Consider the following 20931-nt stretch of genomic DNA (forward strand, 5'->3'; position numbering starts at 1 on the left):
TCGTCTATATACCAATATATGTGTGGATAGAGTTTCTGATCTTTTGGCTGTTTTTTTCCCCAACATTTTTCCTTGTGTGATTCTTGAAATACATTATATCCTTCCCTGGTTATTCTGCAAATTTGATCCCCCCTTTATTTTCTGTAACTCAACTGTTCTAAACAGCTGGGACAGTTATAGGTATTATATTATAAATGCATGCATTATATTATAAATTAATTAAATTCTATTATATATATATATATATATATATATATATATATATATATATATAATTGAATGAAAATGATAAATGTTATAGACGACAGATAACTTTTTCCAGTTGTTATATTTACTTTTTAGATCTCTGGATCATCTGTAGAGGCTTAACTGTGCTAACTGGAAGGCTAGTTCACAGAATATTGAAATAGTCAATAACATAAATCCAGGGTGGAAACTTTATAGAAGAAATGTATGAGTGAATGCATTCAGTAAACATGAGAATTAAATTTTATGAAACCTTTTGAACTTTTATGGAACCTTTAAAAGTTCACATTTGGATTCAAGACACTCTTGATACTCAGAACTCTTATGATGTGAATAATAAGGTTTAATGTAATCATATAGATCAGATATTAGTGTTGTAATAGTGTATCTTGTTGAAAAATCACACAAAGGCTAATTATCCGCTGAAATAAACAGGTTTATTAAGAAAGGTACTTTTACATTGAAAATTCATATTATATGACTTCAGTAAATGCTCCTTTCAAGTGTTAAAGATTCATTCTTCTTTGACCTGGGAAAGAAGGAAGAGGCAAACATTAGTCTTATTAACAGAAATGTTCTTCACTTAACAATGAATAGAATACAGATGTGCAAAGGTCATACAGGATATGTAACATCAGCAAAATGCAATTAGTATAGTTCCATTACATCTGCTGAAATGTCATGCATTTGGAAAACAAGTTGAATAAATAATGGGGGAAAAAATCATCTACTTAGTCTAACCTTTCCAGATTCACGGCTCTTAACTTTGAGCTTGTTGACCTGAGACTCAGAAATGTCGGCACGCTCCTCAGCCTCCTCAAGCTCATGCTGCACCTTCCTCAACTTGGACAGGTGACCATTTGCTAGCTCCTCCTAAAGGTTTTTTTATATGGTTCATGTATCACGTTTCATCAAATTAGCATTCCAATATAAATAATTACAGTGTCAAAATGTTCTATTAGATTTTACATACCGCCTCTTCAGACTGTCTCTTGTAGACTTTGACCTTCAGCTGCAGTTTGTCAACCAAATCCTGGAGTCTGCTGATGTTCTTCTTGTCCTCGTCAGTCTTCAAAAAATACACATTCACAAAATTAAGTATTGATCCTTTACTAAAAATAGGCATTGTCAGTGCATACACTAGTATACAGACTCTTTTGTCTGAACAAACTTGTGAGGAATAGGGTCATACCTGATAAGTGAGCTCTTTCACTCTCCTCTCATATTTGCGGACACCTTTAATAGCATCAGCTCCACGTCTCTGCTCAGCTTCAACTTCACCCTCAAGCTCACGGACCTAAAGAAAATATTGTTATTCAAACAAATCATAATATAACATACTTCACTTTGCCCGTATCATAACTATAAAGAGGCTTACTCTGGACTCCAACTTCTGGAGTTGTTTCTTTCCTCCTTTCATGGCCAGACTCTCAGCCTCATCCAGACGGTGCTGCAGGTCCTTCACTGTAACCTCCAGATTCTTCTTCATCCTCTCAAGGTGAGAACTGGTGTCCTGCTCCTTCTTCAGCTCTTCTGCCATCATTGCAGCCTTTTGAATTAATGCAGAAAGTCATTAGATCCACATTTTTTAAGTATGTAAGCGTCTTATGAAACATTTGGCAGCTACTGTTGCTCACATCAGTGATGGCCTTCTTGGCCTTCTCTTCTGCATTTCTGGCTTCCTGTACAGTGTCATCAACTTCACTCTGGACATGAATAAGGTCAGCCTCAAGCTTCTTTTTGGTGTTTATGAGACTTGTGTTCTACAAAATGGAAAGCAACAGTTTGAAAATTTTGAATAATGCTGATATATATATATATATATATATATATATATATATATATATATATATAATTGAATATGCTCTCAATTCCCTTTGTTTCCCTGAAATGATGTGCCCTTACCTGAGAGTGCAGCAGCCCAACACGCTCACTGATATCCATCAGCTCTTGTTCAGCCACTTTGCGGCCTCTCTCTGTCTGCTCCAGAGCAGATCTCAGCTCCTCAATCTCAGCCTGCATCAGAGTGTTTCTGCGCTCCACCATGGCCACTTGCTCCTTCATGTCTTCCTGTCCTCTCAGGGCATCATCAAGGTGGAGTTGAGCATCCTGAACATAACAATAGCTTTAGAATTAGCTTTTTATGTGGTTTCTGCTAGGCTGTACTTACCATATGTTTGATTATTTAAAAAAATATATGAATACATCCCAAAGTCAAAAAGAATAATTCCTATGCATACCTTGAGTTGTCCCTGAACGTTCCTGAGCTGTTTCTGGGCCTCAGCAGCCTGGCGATTGGAGTGGCTCAGCTGAATCTCCATCTCATTAAGGTCTCCCTCCATCTTCTTCTTGATTCTCAGGGCATCATTCCTGCTCCTGACTTCAGAGTCCAGAGTGCTCTGCATGGATTCAATGACTCTCTGACTGTTCCTCTTGATCTGCTCCATCTCCTCATCCTTCTCTGCAATTTTCCTGTCAACCTCTCCCTTGATCTGGTTTAGCTCAAGCTGGACACGTAGAATCTTGGCCTCCTCATGCTCCAGTGTACCCTATGAAAAATAAAACATTTAAATATAAGAATGAAAATACACACATTGTATTGATGAATACAACAACAGTATGATGGTTCTAGCAAGAATTCCATATTGATCTCCAGATACTCACTTCAGCCTCTTCCAGGGCAGTCTGAATCTCTAACTTCTCAGTCTCCACTGTCTTCTTGGCCTTTTCCAGCTCATGGATGCTCTTACCAGTCTCACCTAACTGCTCTGTCAGATCTGAAATTTCCTCTAGAAAGAGAAAAACATATAATATTCATCATAATGTACATTCATTAATCATAGGAGCTTACTTTTTAATGCTCACTGAGAATTAGAACATTTAAAGGGATGTGTTTCATTTTTCACCCTAAAATGAAAATGTTATTATTAATTAATTACATCAAAAAGATCTTAATTTGTGTTCCGAAGATGAACAAAAGTCTCACGAGTTTGAAATGACATGAGGGTCATTTTGAGGGTTCACCCAAAATGTTCATTTTGGGTGAACAATCCCTTTAAGTCTTTTTCTAATTTAACGATTTCATTCTTACGCTGCAGATTCTTGTTCTCTCTCTTGAGGGTCTCCAGCTGATCCAGACTCTCCTCATAGGAGTTCTTCATCTTGAACAGTTCAGTGCTGAGTGAACGAGCCTCTTTCTGAGCACCTTCCAGCTCTGCTTGACCTTCCTCATATTTCTGCTTCCATTCTGCCAGGACCTTTGGTGGAGATATTTTAGGATAGAGTTTGTTTAAAAATGTTGAACAAAGCCCATTCCAGCAATACTTTACAAAGAGAATATAATATGACTAAAACGGTTTACTTTGTCGAAGTTCCTCTGTTTCTTGTCAAGGTTGGCAGCCACACCATTGGCTCTCTCCACGTCAATCATGAGGTCCTCCACCTCACTCTGGAGTCTCTGTTTGGTCTTCTCCAGAGATGCACATTTGGAGTTCACTGCCTCAACTTGTTCCTCTGCATCTTGCAGACGCTGAGCCAGCTTCTTCCTGTTAAGTAATACAATTTATTTTGAATTCTAATCTATAAAATAGCTGTGAGAATTGGGAATATTATACAATAATATACATACTTGGACTCTTCGAGCTCCTCGGTGCGCTGGATGGCATCAGTTTCATATTTGGTCCTCCACTGAGCAACTTCACTGTTGGCTTTTGACATTCCCCGCTGCAGCTCAGCCTTTGCCTCCTGCTCTTCCTCAAACTGCTCACGGAGCAGGTCGCAGTCATGACGGGCTGATTGCACAGCATGGGCCAGTGCGTTCTTAGCCTAAAGGACAAAGTCGCATAATATTAGCTTGTCTCTACAGTAAATAAATTGACAAGCATGTGCATGAATTGATTATGTTGTATTACCTTAACCTCCTCTTCAATATGCCTCTTAAGCTCCTCAATTTGCTGAGTAAAAGCTTGTTTGCTTCTGGTGAGCTGAGAAACCAGAGCCTCCTTCTCCTCCAGCTGACGGCCAAACTCACCTGTATAAATTTAGATTCACTGTGTCAGACTTTTCAGTTTATTTCAAAACAAATGGATGTAAGATTTTATCAGTGTTACAGTCAGAAATATACAGCTGAATAATCTTAATACACTATTATTTTTGATTTATTATTGTTGATAATTATTATTGATTATTGTTGATAATTATTGTTAATTATTGACATTAATTACTTTTGATATAATACTAATTTGTTCATGAGTTACCATTTTCAGTTTGAAATCTTGCACTTTGAGTCCTGAGATCATTTAACTGACGAATGTTCTCGTCATTCTTGGACTTAATTTCACTAAGTTGGTCCTCAAGTGTGCGGCACATCTTCTCAAGATTGCCCTACAAATACAAAAGTCATTAGATATTTGAAAGAACTTAAAGACTTGTTGTATGCGACCGTTCTGGCAAAATGAGTCACAATGAGCACATTTTCAAAAATTAGTTCATGTTATTTACTTATATTGTTATTAAAAAAACCTTCATGTATGATGATGTATGATTTGCTGGAATCATACAAAAAAGGACTGCGCTATTTGAAGTCAATAGTAATAGCAGAGTAAATTTTTAGAAAAATATAGTTAAAGTTTTCTGAAGGATCCAAAACAAAATCACCTAGCAACCATAACTTAAAATTCCTGGTTATACCACAAAATTTGGCACACACCAAATCAAAACCAAATATCTATTGGAAAAATATATATAATTTTTTTTCCATGATAACACAATTGTTTGATTAACATTGAGACAGCAGCCTGTATATTAAGACCTACTGTAATGCACGTATCTAATATAATTTTATATATCAGATGTTTTTCCCCAACAGTTAACCAAACGTTCACTTAAGGCATAACAGATCATGTTTGCGTGAATATACGCCAAGACAGATATTTTGAAATACTGCAATTCTGTATATATTGGGATTCCGTGCTGTCTGAGAGGAGTCTTTGTGCGCACTTTATGCTTTGTGTTGATCTGTCAGTCAGTGCGAGTAAGATCGTTTTGTTTACATCAGTATGAGTTTAAAAATCATATTTCATTGGTTCAGACTTATGCCATCGAGAATTCGCTATGAATATTAAAACTTGTGCTCCAGTCGTTGAGAAGCGAGCAAAGAAAAATGACAGTTTTTCATGGATTATTAAAACAAAGGAAAGATTTAGGAAGGTACACCTCTCAGAAATCGTAAAAATAAAGATCATTTTAGATGTTTAATTACTACTTGGAGCATTGGGATCGCTAGAAGAGGGCTTAATGAACAAATTTATGTGAATAGAAAATGAAATTCGACCAAAATGTACATTTGCCTGTTGCTCGTAATTAGCACATGCGTATTCCGACTCATTTTGCCAGCATGGATCACATATATTCTTCAGAATATTTCCCAACCTTTGCTTTGGCAACAGCTTCCATGTTGCTGGAAAGATCATCAATCTCCATTTTGAATTCGCTCTTCTCTTTCTCAAGCTTCTGCTTGACACGCTGCAGGTTGTCAATTTGCTCTCCCAGGTCGGCCACACTGTCTGCCTGTTTCTTGCGCAGGGCAGCAGCAGTAGCTTCATGCTGGAGGGTGGACTCTTCAAGATCACGACGCAGCTTCTGGAATTCAGCTTCACGCTTCTTATTCATCTCGATCTGAGCAGAAGTGGCTCCTCCAGCCTCCTCAAGCCTCTCACTGATCTCCTCAAGTTCCCTGGAGAGATCAGCTCTCTGCTTCTCAACCTTGGCACGAGCAGCGCGCTCAGCCTCGATCTCTTCCTCCAGTTCCTCAATGCGGGCCTATGGTGGAAAGTAATTAATTCAATTTTTGGTGATCTGCATTTGATCATGATGTAATGTTTGAAAAAAATCTCAAAGTACCTGAAGTTCCTTGATCTTCTTCTGGAGTTGAGCACCTAGAGATTGTTCATCTTCTATCTTGCTTAGCAGCTGACTTGTTTCAAAGTCTTTCCTGTTGGTGTTCAACAATAAGTAGTAGTAGTAGTAAAAAAACACAACAACAACATTTTTAAAGAAAATAAAAGAAATCCAAGATTTCCTGCTTGAGTTACTTTTTTATTTTCTCATCAGATTGCTGCTTGTCATTCTCCAGGTCCATGACGGACTCTTGGGATAATTTCAGGTCTCCTTCAAGCTTTCTCTTAGCTCTCTCCAGGTCCATGCGGAGCTTCTTCTCTTGTTCAAGGGAACCCTCAAGCTACAGGAAAATGAAATATAAAATATGTTCACAGCAGAAAACAGTTGATTTGATTAATTAATGTACTTAGTTTACAAAATCAACTAACATCATCAACTTGCTGCTCAAGCTTTGTCTTGGATTTGGTCAGGGTGTTGACTTTGTCCTCCTCGGCCTGAAGATCATCCAGTGTCTGCTGATGTGACTCTTGGAGGGCTTTCTTCTCCTTTGTAAGCTTAACAATGCTCTCATCCTGAGCTGTCATTTCCTCAGTCAAGTTCTTGACCTGTATGATGTTTTGATCCAAATAAGCTTAAATATTACAATTCATATTCTATATCAATTTATAAGACAGAGATTAAATCTAATCTTAAACCAACTCAATCTCTAACCTTATTCTCAGTGGCATGTTTCTCTTTCTCCACTTTAGCCAAAGTGAGCTCCAGGTCATCAATGTCTTTCTTCAGCTCAGAGCACTCATCCTCCAGTTTCCTCTTCTTGGCTGTCAGTTCAGCATTGATTTCTTCCTCATCCTCCAGTCTCTCAGTTGTCTCCTTGAGTTTAGCTTCAAGCTGGATTTTGCTTTTAATCAGACCCTCACACCTCTCCTCAGCATCTGAGAGACCCTCAGATTCCTGTTCGTAAAATAGATTGCTATTTCATTGGAAAAAACCTTGATAATTTTTAATATAGCCAAAATTCAGTTAATTATAAAATATACTCACAGATGCTACTTGCAGCTGCAGATCATTTTTCTCTTGCAGCAGTGCTACCATCTTCTCTTCAAGCTCCTTCTTTCTGGCTTCAGCCTTAACCAAAGACTCTTTGCATTTTGTAAAGTCCTCTTTCATTGTTGCCAGCTCCTTCTCAGTCTCTGCACTCTGAAGCAGAGGCTTAATCTTGTAATAAACCTTCATCCATGGCCAGTGTTTGACATTCATGAATGAACGGACGTTGTATTGGATGGTGTAAATCGCCTCCCTGTGAATAATTCATCATTAAATGGCATAATCATCATTAAGTTTGCACAGATATCATTGATGTCACCTTTACTCATGACAATAGTCACCTCCTCTCCATCATTTTCACAAACTCCCTCCTCATCAGGAAACCACGACAAAGAGCCTGAGTCATTGTGACCAGAGCAGCCAGTTTCTCATCTCGCATCTCCTCCAGAAGACCCAGAAGACCAGCTTTGAAGAACACCTGAATTTATGTAAAACAGTAAATCAAAATATATTGATTTAAACTGTCTAAGCTAAATGACCATGATCACTGAATCTTTGAAATTTGTAAAGCTAAATATGAACCTTCGTATGTCCAAATCTGTAGTCGTCATGATTAATGTCGATGGATCCCAGGAGTTTCTCACTGGCCTTCTTGTTATCCATAAACTGTCCTTCTGGGATAACACCGGCATTCAGCACCTTGTATCTGTGGAAAATGTATCAAAATACTTCATATCTTTTATTTAGGAGCCTCCTCAGAAATGTTGGTTTCATGTGGTCCCATTTACCTCTGCTTAAAGTCACCATATTGGATTCTACTGGGGAAGCCCTTTGTGCAAATTCTGATACCCTCCAGAACACCGTTACACCTCAGCTGGTGGATAACCAGGAAGTTCTGCATGAGACCTATGACGAAAAGTTTACACCATGAACTTGGTAATTTAACTTCATGATATATATTGAGAACCAAAATATCTGAACTATTTTTCTTTTTTTTTAAATACTTTACCTGGAGTCTTGGACTCATTAGGAATCAGGCAACGCACAAAGTGAGGGTGAGTGGCCCTTAAGTTGGTCATGAGTTTGCCCAAGTTCTCCTGTGGAGAATAGAAACAGGTTGGCATGCTTTGTATTTCTTTTCTCTTTTTTTTCTTAAATAAAGCAACATTGCTGTGATGTCATCTCTATACATACCCTGAACTGGGAGGACACAGTCTGCATGGAGCCACCCTTCTTCTTGCCTCCCTTTTTAGTAGAATCTATTGAGATAAACATACAAAAGAACATGTATAAATGCAAAAACAAGAAAGAAAGTTCAAAACTGAATCAAAGTATTGTTAAATAGATTTTTTCTTTACCCTCAACAATAGGTGGGTAGAGAGCAGACAGCAGTTTGACAGAAGACTTCTGGTACAGCTGCACAACAGAATCATTCAGTGGATCCTTGTTCTTTTCCAACCAGCCAGTGACATTGTAGTCCACAGTTCCAGCGTAGTGTACCAGGGAGAAGTGGGCTTCAGCCTTGCCTTTGGCAGGCTTTGGTTTCTCAAAAGCTTTGCTCTTGCCAAGATGCTGATCATATAGCTTGTTCTTGAAGGAAGCATCTGAAGCCTTGGGAAACATGCACTCCTCTTCAAGGATGGAGAAGATACCCATGGGCTGTTTATAAAAGAATGTTGTTTATTATCAAAAATAGGAGATTTTGAGAATAGGATCAATGGAAATTAATAAATTCATAAACCATTGATAACCTTCTCAATGAGCTCAATGCAAGCAGCCAAGTCCATGCCGAAGTCAATGAAGTCCCAAACAATGCCCTCCTTCTTGTACTCCTCTTGCTCCAGCACAAACATGGTGTGGTTGAAAAACTGTTGCAGTTTCTCATTGGTGAAGTTGATGCACAGCTGCTCCATGCTGTTGTACTGGAGGACAAATAAATGACAGAAACATTTACTAACTTCTGAATATCATTCATTTTGACATAAAAAGAGATAAAGGAATCATTCTTACATCAAAGATCTCAAAGCCAGCAATATCCAGCACGCCAATGTAGAAATTTCTTTGTTGTTTTGTGTCCAACATCTGGTTGATACGAATGACCATCCACAAGAACATCCTCTCATAGATAGATTTGGCCAAGGCGCTAACAGAGTTGTACACCTGTAAGTAGAATAGAGTGGACATTTTATTCTGGTTCTGCAATAATTAGCCAGAATTTTAGGTTAAACACATGGCATGCTGGAAATGTTACTATACCTGTGGCACGGTCTGGCCTTTGGTCACATACTCATTTCCGACCTTGACTCTGGGGCAGCACAAACCCTTCAGCATATCAGAAGAGTTCAAACCCAGAAGGTATGCAATTTTGTCAGCCTCTGTTAAATACATTTGAAAATAAATGATCTTTGCTCTATAAGAGTCTTTTGTGTAAAATTATAATAAATCAGGCACTAGGTACTTTCCATTTTGTTTTCAGATTTATTGATATGCACGCAACTTCTAGTTTATATTTACACTAAACATTTTATACCCAGTTTCTGTGGTTTATCAGCAAAGCTGATGCAACGGTTACTATTTTAAAGCCCAGGATAACACAAGTCTCACCCTCTGTGCCATCAGGCTCAGCCTGCTCCTCACGCTGCTTCTGCTTGAACTTCAAGTTACCATGATGAAGCACAGCTCCAGTGAACTTGTAGATGCACACTTTATCCTCATTTGTGAAACCAAGAATGTCAATAGCTTCCTGTAAATTACAGAAAATAATAAAATATATGATTTGCCATATTTAAATAAAATATTTCAATATTCAAATAGCAATGACTCACATCAGTAGCATCCAGCTCAACTTTATCATCAATGCTGGCCACTGTGATCTGACCCTGACTGCACATGGGGAAGTCATAGGGGTTGGTGGTGATGAGCGTCATTTCTGTAAAATACGCAGCATTTATGAAAGAGCATCTTGCAACATTATCTGAAACATTTAATGAAATATGTGCACCTACCAATCAGCTCAGGCTTATGGTTGGTCATCATTTGGTAGAAGATGTGGTAGCCTCTCTCATCTGGAAGCTGGAATGACACTCTAGACTTCTCCAGCAGATCTGTTGAGAGAATGTACTTGAGTCACAATCATCTGAAGAGTGACAGACAAAGACAAATGTTCAGGATGGATCAATGGAATCATGTCTACCTACATGTCTCAATGTCAGCACTAGCCAGTTTTCCAGTTGGGCCGAAATGAATTCTGATGAATTTACCCTGTTTAAATCATAATAGCATAGTACATAAATAATAATTATTATAATCTCTTTGTAGAAAACTCTGTACAGTAAAATTTAACACAACTGACCATCTGTACCGTAAATAAACAGTGGTTAACTTACAAAACGAGAGGAGTTGTCATTTCTCACAGTCTTGGCATTACCATAAGACTCAAGCAGAGGGTTGGCAGCAATGATCTGGTCCTCAAGAGAGCCCTGTGATGTTTGAAAGGTTTTCATTTATTTTCAATTGTTTTTCTATTTCATGACTAAACACAATTTATAGGCATTTCACAAATTCACATATTGTATAGTATGTGAGATGAGTGTAAATCATCATCTTTTAAAATAATATATGACATAGTATTGTATCTCGTACCTTTATTTTACTGGCCTCTTTCTTGACGCCTGACACTGCAACTGTGGCAAAGTACTGGATGACACGTTTCGTGTTCACAGTCTTTCCAGCACCAGATTCTCCACTGGTTTATATGAGATTAGAAGACAGAAGATTGAAATACATGTAGACTTTTCAAAGTATATTCAATCTTTGTTCAATCTTAAATTCTATTTTGTAAATACATTTTCCATTTATGTTATACTTTTCATGGTCTGAAATTAAATTAAAATACTTACGTGATTAGGATAGACTGGTTTTCTCTATCTGTTGAAAAATATCCAGTAAATATGTATTATATTAACAGCAACATCTAATTCATCTTAACGAATTCTATAGAATTCAATTCCATAATGTCTTACCAGTCTGCATGAACTGATAGGCGTTGTCAGAGACAGAGAAGATGTGGGGTGGGGCCTCCATACGCTTTTTGCCTCTGTAGGCAGACACTACTTCTGCATCATACACTGGGAGCCACTTGTAGGGGTTCACAGTTGCGCAGAAGAGTCCAGAGTAGGTCTGAAATGAGCAGAGACTTGGTCAGATTCCAACAACACAGAAAAAATTAACTTAAATGCTTTTTATGTCGTTTCAGAACTTACGTAGATCATCCACGCAGCATAACGCTCTTTGAGGTTATACAGCACAGAGGCTTCATTGAGATGGGTCAGCATGGCCATGTCCTCAATCTTGTCATACTTGGGAGGATTCATTGGGTAGATATCTCCTTCCTTAGCAACTCTCTCCTATTAATTTGATCAATTAGATATTAGATATAAAAGAAAACAATGTAATAATTAATTTAATGAGCATCTACATGAAATTGAAATTTACCTCCTGAGTATCAAGCAAAACAACTGTGACTTTGCCACCGTCTCTGCTTTTGATTGTTCCCTTGAGGTACAACTCTTTGACATCAGCCACATAACAGGCAGCCTTGGCATCAAATGGTTTGGCCTGAGCCTCCATTCTCTCCCTCTCAGGCTTTCGAAGATAAATGGCAGCTTTGCCATAAGCGGCCATCTCCGCGTCCGTACTCATAGTGGCGGCTTACTAAAGAGAGTAAATATCAACTTATCCATTACAAATTTCATAAATATTCAACAAAGGCAAGACACATAAAATATAAAACACAAGCAAGAAGCAGGTAAGGGGCCCATTAATGGCAAAAATGTCGATTGAATATGTCTTTCTGGTGATGAAATTGAAATGCTGGTGTCAGGGGAAGGCACATACAGTGCTAGATGAATTGTGGCATATATGAAGTTTCGGGACAATACAGAGATTTTCACTGCCGACTATTATTCTTACGTGTGGACTCTCAGCCCAAGTGCATCCTCCTGCTACGAGTATGAATGAAACGGACATTACATTGCATCTGTGTACTCACTAATGCTCACAAAGAGCTAGAGCTAAAGAGAATACACTTCTCTAGAAAAGTGTGCTTGATTTTTTTTCTCTCAATGGATGCATAAGATTTCCTAACAAATATTTAGAAATTTCTGTGACAGATTTATTTTATTATTAATTCAATATTTTATGATAAAGCTTAAGACATTTCTAATGATTTATATTTATGCAAATGTCATCATGGATTATAATAGCAACACTGCATACCAATTTTAAATTTAATCAGACCAACAGTTGGATCAACAGACAATTTCACGTTTCGCTCTATTATAGCATCATCAATTGGCCCTTTCCCTCTTCTTTTTCTATTTCCACAAACTGAGTCTGCACAGAAATGTGTCGATTGTCCTCTATATTTGGACCAAATTTGTATAACTTTCCCACAAGTGGTTTTATGGGATCTCATAGACTCAAAAGTGGAAGAAGAAAAACAGAATTCAATACAACACAATAAAAAAACAAATACAATAGGTGCCTATGTTTGGCACCTAAATAAAGGTGTCAATGGGACCCCTTCCTTAAATTCATCTTACTAATACATTTTAAACACATTTGTTTGTAAATAAATTACATACATTTTTTAAAATAGCATGCTTCTCCAGTTTTTGTTTATAATACAGACTATAAATGTTTTCATCTACCATAATCCACACTCTGAATCTTAAAAACTGAACTTGCCTTTTGTCCTTGAGACCAGATGAAATGTTCACTACCTTTGGATTAAAAAAGAAATTCATAAAAATGTATTAATATAATTAAAAACACAATTACTTTGAGTACAGACGCATAAGTGATGATGTTAAATTAATTTCAGTTACAGTCAGCATAGGCTCTTACCACTTGATGGAACTTCTGAGGTCTTCTCTGCATCTCTTCTGGTCTACCCTCTTGGCTTTTATAGAAGTTGATCATGCACACTAAGCAGAATCTATTCATGGGCAACCTCATATATTTTGATTTGATGAACTTTCTTGACCCATTTTTTGACCCATGAGCTTTCTTGACTCACAGACATCCTACCTAATGAAATCAGTTATAAGTCAAACATTTAATGCTTCAAAATAAATAGGCCACAGCTTCCATCTCAAAGTTCATGTGTATTATAATTATTTATTTTTAGTCTATTAATATCTTTCTTTGACATATGACACACACTGAAGTAAATAAATCCTTTTTTGGGATGAGGGTACATTCAGCCACCCCTCCCCACCCCCCTTTTTTGAATCGGAAAACATTTCACCTTTTCACTCATGGAAGTTCTTGTAGCAGGCTAAAGTGGCAGCAATTGGGCTAAACAATACAGTATGTTACAGATCTGACAAGATATATAGTTCAAGAATACAGAAGAATATAGAAAAATAATGTCAATTATATAAAGTGTCAGTTCCCTTTCAGTCAGTCACATTCGACTGAATGGGATCACGCCAGGGAGCCAGTCATCTTTGAGTAGTATACAAACAAGCCAATGGACATTGGCCTGTGTGAATTGCATCACATGTTCCGCCCCGCAGCGCAAGTATAAAAACGGAAGTGGATGCACGCATCAGTTGTCTTTCGCTTCGGAGATGATCGGGTTATTGATGTAATCAGTAATCAATCTCTGTCCCCCTCTGACGGTCACGATATATGCATCACATGTTGGGCTTACAGCACGCTGAAGCAGCTTTCATGATCATCTCGGTGCTGAGATCGAGACTCGCCTTCGTTAAAAGCGAGGGCGCAGTACCCACGCCTATGCCCCACTCTACAGCATCCTCTGGGTCTACCTCCCAGGGGAAGCGTGGAGCGCCACAGGGTGTGGGTGATCTGAGGATCACGGTGAGGGGAATCCGCCCAACAAAGCCCCGTGGATCCCTACCTCCTTGATTACACCGCAGCCGGTGGACCTCCCCGAGGAACGTGCTGGTCCCTCTGAAGTGGACCGACCAGTCGTTTCATTCGGGGCCCCTCTAGTGGACAGGATGTCCATCGCAGCATCGGAGGGAGGGCTGTGCTCTGGAGATGATGACTCGGCTCCGTTGCCTCCGTCTGGGAAGTCCCGAACCATGTCCCGAACCGTCTCGGTTGGAAGATTGGTTTCTCGGGGCTGGCCAGGCTGGTTCTCGGCCCAACGCCCCGGTGCCTTTCTTCCCTGAAGTGCATGAGGAGCTTACTAGGTCGTGGACGGCACCTTTCTCTGCCCGAAAACACCTTGGTAGCTCCTACTCCATCACTACCCTTGATGGAGGTGCAGCTAAGGGTTACGAGGCGATCCCTCCAGTGGAGCGGTCTGTTGCGATGCAACAGTGTTTGTCGACCGCCACCTCATGGAAGGGGGATCCTTGTCTCCCTTCTAAGGCCTGTAAGTTTTCGTCTCTCCTTACGGGCAAGGCTTAAAGAGCATGTGGGCAGGCTGAATCTTCACTGCATGCTATGGCGTTGCTTCAGGTCCACCTGCCCCAAGCACTCATGGATATGCACGAGGGTAGCTCAGATCTTGAGCTCTTGGGTGAGCTTCGCACTGCAACCTATCTTGCCCTACGGGGCACGAAGGTTGCAGCTCGCGCAGTCGGTCTGGCGATGTCCATATTAGTGGTCCAAGAGCACCATCTCTGGCTCAACCTGGTGGATATGAGGGAAGCGGACAAGGTTCGATTCCTGGACTACACCATTTCCCAGGTTGGATTATTCGGCAACGCAGTGGAGAACTTTTCCCAACAGTTCTCTGTTGTCCAAAAGCAGATGGAGGCCATCCGGCACATCCTGCCCCGGCGGCCTTCTGCTGCCTCCACCCGTCCACCTGGGGCAGATCCTCTGCCTGCTCGTCGCCGAGGGCGTTCATCTGTATCCACCTCTGCTCCCGCTGAGTCATCGCAGCAGCCTCCACCCAGATCTCAGCATGGACCCGGGCGCAGACTTGTTGCCCGCCCGCTCCAGGCGCTGCAAAGCCAGACGGTAAGCGCAAGCGCTCCTGAAGCGGGTCACTCAGGGATGGAGTGAGAGTTCTTGGAGATGGTCACCGATCCACTCCCTTCCTTCGGTGGAGGATCCGTGGGAGTCTTTGTTGTGTATGTCTGTTGGCTCGCTGGCTCCCATAAAAGTGGAATACTTACATTTTCAAAGAAAGAGCAATTTCCTCTGTTCCTCCGTTTCCCCGTAACTATAGATCCGGCTTCATGAGCTGGCTTTGAGTGCATTCGAGGACCCGTTTACGCCTTCTCACGCATTCTTCCACTACCTAGAGACAGGTGTTTTACAACTCAGACCCTGCTTCCTTCGGGCCTTCCGAGCTGGGTCCCTGTCTCTAACCCGCTGCCTCACTCTGAGTACGTCTCTGATACATTAGCCCCCTTTGTTGGTCTGTTGTAGCACCGAGAGTGCTCCCGACCAACTCAGCCGGTTCTTGTGTCATCAGACTCGGCTGAAATGATTCAGTTCGTCTGGCACCCGCCTATGTGCAGCACTGTGTTGCACATCTGTGTGCAGATAGTGCTGCCTTATGTACAGTCATCGCTTCCTACTGGTGAGGGTTGCGATAGAGCCGTTCCTCCAGCCAATATGAAAATACGCTTCTGTCACAGGCCGGGGCGGGCCAATTGGGCTGCGCCCACCCCTCGAGACCCGTACCACCCTTGGGGAGTCGGACAGAGGCCAGGCAAGGATGACAATCAACAAGACTTCAAGTAAACAATATTTATTGAATATAAAATTGTATGGAAGGTTTTAAAAGGGTGAGTCTTCTGAGCAGGGTCGTTCCGTCCAGCGGACCCGCCGAAAGCCCACCGGGTGTAGTGTGGAGGGGTGTTCTGGTGGTGGCTTCTTCGCAGCGGGAAGCTGCAGAGAAACTTACGGCTGGAGGGCTTCACTGCTAAGCAGTCAGGTGAGTATACAGGTGCGTAATCCTCTTCTTCTACGATGACAGAGAACTTACGGCTGGGGGGTTTCATTGCAAAGCAGTCAGCATACAGGCACATACAGGTGAGCATACAGGCACATAATCCTCTTCCTCTACAGGCGACAGAGAACTTACAGCTGGAGGGCTTCACTGCAAAACAGTCAGGTGAGCATACAGGCACGTAATCCTCTTCTTCTACAAGTGACAAAGAACTTACGGCTGAAGGGCTTCACTGCAAAGCAGTCAGGTGAGCTTACAGGCACGTAATCCTCTTCTTCTACAGGTGACAGAGAACTTACGGCTCGGGGATTTCACTGCAAAGCAGTCAGGTGAGCATACAGGCACGTAATCCTCTTCTTCGACAAGTGACAGAACTTACGGCTGGAGGACTTCACTGCAAAACAGTCAGGTGAGTATACAGGCACGTAATCCTCTTCTTCTACAAGTGACAAAGAACTTACGGCTTAAGGGCTTCACTGCAAAGCAGTCAGGTGAGCTTACAGGCACGTAATCCTCTTCTTCTACAGGTGACAGAGAACTTACGGCTCGGGGATTTCACTGCAAAGCAGTCAGGTGAGCATACAGGCACGTAATCCTCTTCTTCGACAAGTAACAGAACTTACGGCTGGAGGACTTCACTGCAAAACAGTCAGGTGAGCATACAGGCACGTAATCCTCTTCTTCTACAAGTGACAAAGAACTTACGAATGAAGGGCTTCACTGCAAAGCAGTCAGGTGAGCTTACAGGCACGTAATCCTCTTCTTCTACAGGTGACAGAGAATTTACGGCTCGGGGATTTCACTGCAAAGCAGTCAGGTGAGCATACAGGCACGTAATCCTCTTCTTCGACAAGTGACAGAACTTACGGCTGGAGGACTTCACTGCAAAGCAGTCAGGTGAGCATACAGGCACGTAATCCTCTTCTTCTCAGGTGACAGAGAACTTACGGCTGCAGGGTTTCACTGCAAAGCAGTCACGTAAATAGATAGGCACATAATCCTCTTGAAGGGGGCCGGCAGACACAGAGCTATTGGCGGGAGAGTTTCACTGCAACACAGACAGGTGAATATACAGACACGTAATCCTCTTCTTCAGTGAAGACAGACAGAGAACTTACGGCTGGAGGAGTTTCACTGCAAAACAGACAAGTGAATATACAGGCACATAATCCTCTTCTTCAGCAAAGACAGACAGAGAACTTACGGCTGGAGGACTTCACTGTAAAGCAGTCAGGTGAGCATACAGGCACGTAATCCTCTTCTTCTACGGCTCGGGGGTTTCACTGCAAAGCAGTCGGTAGAGCATTCACCTATGTGTCCCTCTTCACAATGGGCTGTCAAACAATACACTCAAGGTCTGTGGAGTATAACAGAGTTAACCTATTCTTATGTCTTTAGAACGTGATAGAAACTCAGCTACATAATGGACATCCAGCGGGTTTAAGTTCACACTTCACACATCAACCCTGTGCATCACATCACTTCATCTCTACAATTTAGCACTCACTGGGAAAATATATATATAGATGGCCGTCGCCCATTTCAGACCTGGCATTCACATCAGGGAGTCCATAGACACGAGAGAGGAGAATGGGAATTGATTGGACTACTCACAATCTCTCACAAACAATCTTACTATCCCGCGATTCCCTCCTTCTGTTTGAGTCAATATGCTCCATCTCCCAAACTCACAGTGCCGCGCCCGTTTGCTGGCCCCACTTCCTCTTCTCCAATGCTCACGCTTCCTCTGAGATCACAGTACCCTAAAAACAACTCACTCTTTGGTCTGTACTCTCTCCTTTTATCCTCCCCTAATGGCAGCGTGTCCCAATCGCGGGGCTACAATCCCCTCGTGCACAGCTGCCGGCGATTTTAACTAATCACCCCATTCGCGCGGATTTTTGCGCTAACCCGGAACTAGCCCGGTGTTCCGTTGTTATGGGTCTGGCGGGAGGCAATCTCGGCGAACATTAGTTCCGACTTGCAAGGGAAAAAGATGAAATTTCGTCACCCCGTGACACTTCTAAGTTCGGCCTATAGTGAGTTAGACCATCAGGGATCTGTGTGCTTGTTTCGGGCCCTTTTTCTAAACCCCGTTCAGGTTACTACACAGTACGTATTACTAATGCCATCCCTGTAAATGGTCTGCAGCGTGGGACCTAATGTACATGTATTTCAGATATCCACTCCTCTGTAAACATGGGCCACCCTGTGTCTTGCATTGAGGGGTTGAAATCTCAGTACAGTCCCATCCCTTCGAGTGCTACATAGCCAGTTGGGTCTTCAGGTCAACTGGGGAAAAGTAACTAGTCTACGGACTGAGAAGCTTTTTTTCCAGTATGGAGGTGGACTTGGTTTTCACGTTTCTCATGAAATGTGTCCAGTCAGTGCTAGAGGTGAGAAAGGGTCCCACTGAATACATTTCAGAGGCTCCTGGGGCATGTGTGAGACGCAGCCATATATAAACGGCTTCCTCCATATGATAACCACTTCAGCACTGACTTTATAACCAAGTTCCTAGGTGGCCATGGCAGAGCAGCACGCTCTGTGTGCATTAACAACAGCTGGTGTGCTGCAAAACTCTCAGCAGTGTGCAGACTTTTTTGCTTCTCCGGGCTAATCGTCCCTAGAACAAATTTCTATTAACACGTTAACAGGGGCCACGTATAACGGGCATGTTGTCAGGAGAGCTTGGGCATACCTCACACTGCATTGGCATTCAATTGCCTCGAGTTGTTTGCAGTTTCCTTGCTTGATGCCGCTGCCCAGCAAGATGCACTGCCCAGTACAGCGACCGTTGCTCACAACGCTTCCCCCGCATGTCACAACTCTCCCGCCATCTCCTCCTTTGGGGTCAGAAGCTCCTGAGGTCGCTACTTCCACTTAAAATTCCAGCCTGCTCAATCGTGTCGCCCAGGTGGCTTCACGATAGCCAGGGTCTACGTAAAGTGTGTTAAATAAAACTCCAGTGAGCCCTCTTGCACATCACTGTGTTAAGTACAGGTAAGAGGAACAGGTTCTTTAGTTGCCCCTTCATGGCCCAACTAGGACCTTGTCCCCTAGACAGCCTTCCTAACCCATTCCTCTGAGACTCCTCAGGGATGGGGCACCATTGGCACCCGTACCGAACCGGAGAAATCCAGGTTCCGTTGTGATGGTTCAGCTATCTACCTCTGAAAGAGCCTAGATACTGTTACTTCTGCGAGAGCTCCCTCTAATGTGAGGCTTGCTTACGATCTGAAGTAGAACCTGTTTGTTGTTGGTGTTCTTCTATTAAGGGAGGGTTCCCCGAGAGTGTTCGATCACTTCTGTGCTTCCTGCAGAAGAGGGGTTGGATTGTGGCTGCTCCGCTCCACCCTCAACTGATGTTGCCCTTAAATCACATCAGGATGCAGTTGAGATATAGGGAGTACGACTTGGTCGTCAGATTCCTGAGCGGTGCATGGAGAGGAATCTTCCTAAGCCCGCTCTTATCTTCTTGGGACTTATCTCCAGTGCTACTGCACTCTGAGACCTCCCCTGAGTACTTCAGGTAGTTGAGTTAAAAATCTGTAGTAAGAAACAGTTATCCTATTTGATTGCCTCTATCTAGAAGGTGGGGGACCTGCTCACATTTTCGTTCAACGAATCGTGCCTGGTTTCGGGCTGGCTAACTCTCACTAATGAGACCCTTGCCTGGATATGTGAACAAGGTACCATGTAAACAAGGTTACATGTAAACTGGACCAGGTGGTGAGCCTGCAAGCGGTGCCCATGGAGGAGGCAGATCCAGCCCTGACTTTTCTCTGTTCCTCCCGCAATGTGGTTATTAGGACAGAAAGCAAAGGACCTCTCCGGCTCTTGTCTCTCCCGGAAAACCAGCAGTAAGGAAGGTGGTTTCCATCTAGAGGTTGGCCCACTAGGATTAGTGTGGCCTTCATCTTGGTGAAATTCCAAGGTGCACCGTGCCCACCTGAGTAAGGAAGTCCTCTATAAAGAGAGTTTAGCTCCTTCCTGGGCGTTAACATGAGTGCCTCGCTGACAGATTAAGAGTTGTGGGCTGGCCGACACCGAACATTCGCTAAGAAGTTAGCTTATGTGTTTAGGCCGGTTGCTTTGTAGGCTCCCTTAACTCGAAGCCAGCTTTACCTTAGTCCGGTTTGTAGTGTCGGCTTGCTGCGCCATTCCCCTCCTATGGACTGGATAAGTGCACCTTTTGCTCCAGTGAGTTCCCTCTCTGAGCCCTGTTGAGTTAGTAACTGTGGCGTAGAGTCTGATACTAGGCCTATCACTTGTATGCTTGTGTAACTTGTGTTAGGTGGGGCCCATATGTTGTGATCGCTATGGTGATCTCATGTGTTTCTTCCATGGTTTACTCCCTGCGGCGAACAGGCGGGCTCTTCCTTGGCAGAGCCCACTCTGCCATCACTGACTGGTTGCGCCTCCCCCCTGTTCTGGCTGGAGCCACCTCAGTGACATGCCATATGTTGTTCTCAATTGATTTCGATTAATATGCACGAGGGAGGGAGAGCAAGACAATTTGAGGAGTGCACTTCATTCACAACTTCAATCTTTTCTGGAGTCAGAGACAACTGTTTCAACAGAATGGCCACCACCCAAACAAACTTGGTTCAAGAGTGCTAAATGACAATATTTACTTCTCCCTTCTTCATCCTTCTGCAGTGTGTGCCAATCCACTCAACCTGAATGGCACACACACACCTGGATACAGTATGAATGACAGGACTTCACTTCAGCACCTGAATGGACATGCGGTTGACAAATCACACAAGGACAATGATAACACCACTCAGCCA

The 20931-nt window shown here is 42.2% G+C and overlaps 2 protein-coding genes across 4 annotated transcripts in view; one reads left to right on the forward strand and one right to left on the reverse strand.

Moving 5' to 3' along the window:
• LOC143718549 (uncharacterized) overlaps positions 1-20931 on the forward strand; it is a 107831-nt gene that overhangs the window by 16308 nt on the left and 70592 nt on the right. The gene's annotated exons all lie outside the window — the stretch shown is intronic.
• Positions 662-13188, reverse strand: LOC143718275 (myosin heavy chain, fast skeletal muscle-like). 3 transcript variants are annotated; one of them, XM_077209299.1, is made up of 41 exons: positions 13098-13188; positions 12936-12974; positions 11686-11900; positions 11454-11597; positions 11214-11370; positions 11091-11118; positions 10834-10936; positions 10578-10670; positions 10389-10452; positions 10197-10295; positions 10017-10120; positions 9796-9934; positions 9448-9566; positions 9202-9351; positions 8943-9113; positions 8550-8850; positions 8386-8450; positions 8201-8288; positions 7980-8097; positions 7774-7897; positions 7533-7669; positions 7189-7444; positions 6856-7098; positions 6573-6749; positions 6339-6484; positions 6148-6238; positions 5677-6066; positions 4503-4629; positions 4158-4276; positions 3875-4071; positions 3608-3791; positions 3338-3503; positions 2911-3035; positions 2487-2795; positions 2152-2355; positions 1884-2009; positions 1625-1795; positions 1439-1543; positions 1220-1315; positions 988-1119; positions 662-775 (listed from the first exon to the last, which is right to left on the reverse strand). In XM_077209299.1, the coding sequence occupies exons 1-41, from the start codon at positions 13171-13173 to the stop codon at positions 761-763; spliced, it is 5913 nt and encodes a 1970-aa protein (XP_077065414.1). In that variant the 5' UTR covers positions 13174-13188; the 3' UTR covers positions 662-760. The 3 variants fall into 3 exon arrangements, with proteins under 3 accessions (XP_077065414.1, XP_077065413.1, XP_077065415.1); XM_077209298.1 differs by having other exon boundaries at positions 662-768; positions 978-1119; XM_077209300.1 differs by having other exon boundaries at positions 11686-11904; positions 12940-12974; positions 13099-13127.

Source organism: Siphateles boraxobius, unplaced genomic scaffold, assembly GCF_051911475.1.
Source record: "Siphateles boraxobius isolate OS27281-9 unplaced genomic scaffold, OSU_SipBor_1 61, whole genome shotgun sequence".
Lineage (NCBI taxonomy): Eukaryota > Metazoa > Chordata > Actinopteri > Cypriniformes > Leuciscidae > Siphateles > Siphateles boraxobius.

Bases quoted from the DNA above. Each gene is read 5' to 3' on its own strand.
- LOC143718275 (XM_077209298.1), bottom strand. From the start codon at position 13,173: ATGATCAACTTCTATAAAAGCCAAGAGGGTAGACCAGAAGAGATGCAG. The intron at 9,935-10,016 runs GTGAGTCATTGC...TGTAATTTACAG, and splicing joins TTGAGCTGGATGCTACTGAT to GAAGCTATTGACATTCTTGG. The intron at 8,289-8,385 runs GTATGTATAGAG...TATTCTCCACAG, and splicing joins CTGTGTCCTCCCAGTTCAGG to GAGAACTTGGGCAAACTCAT.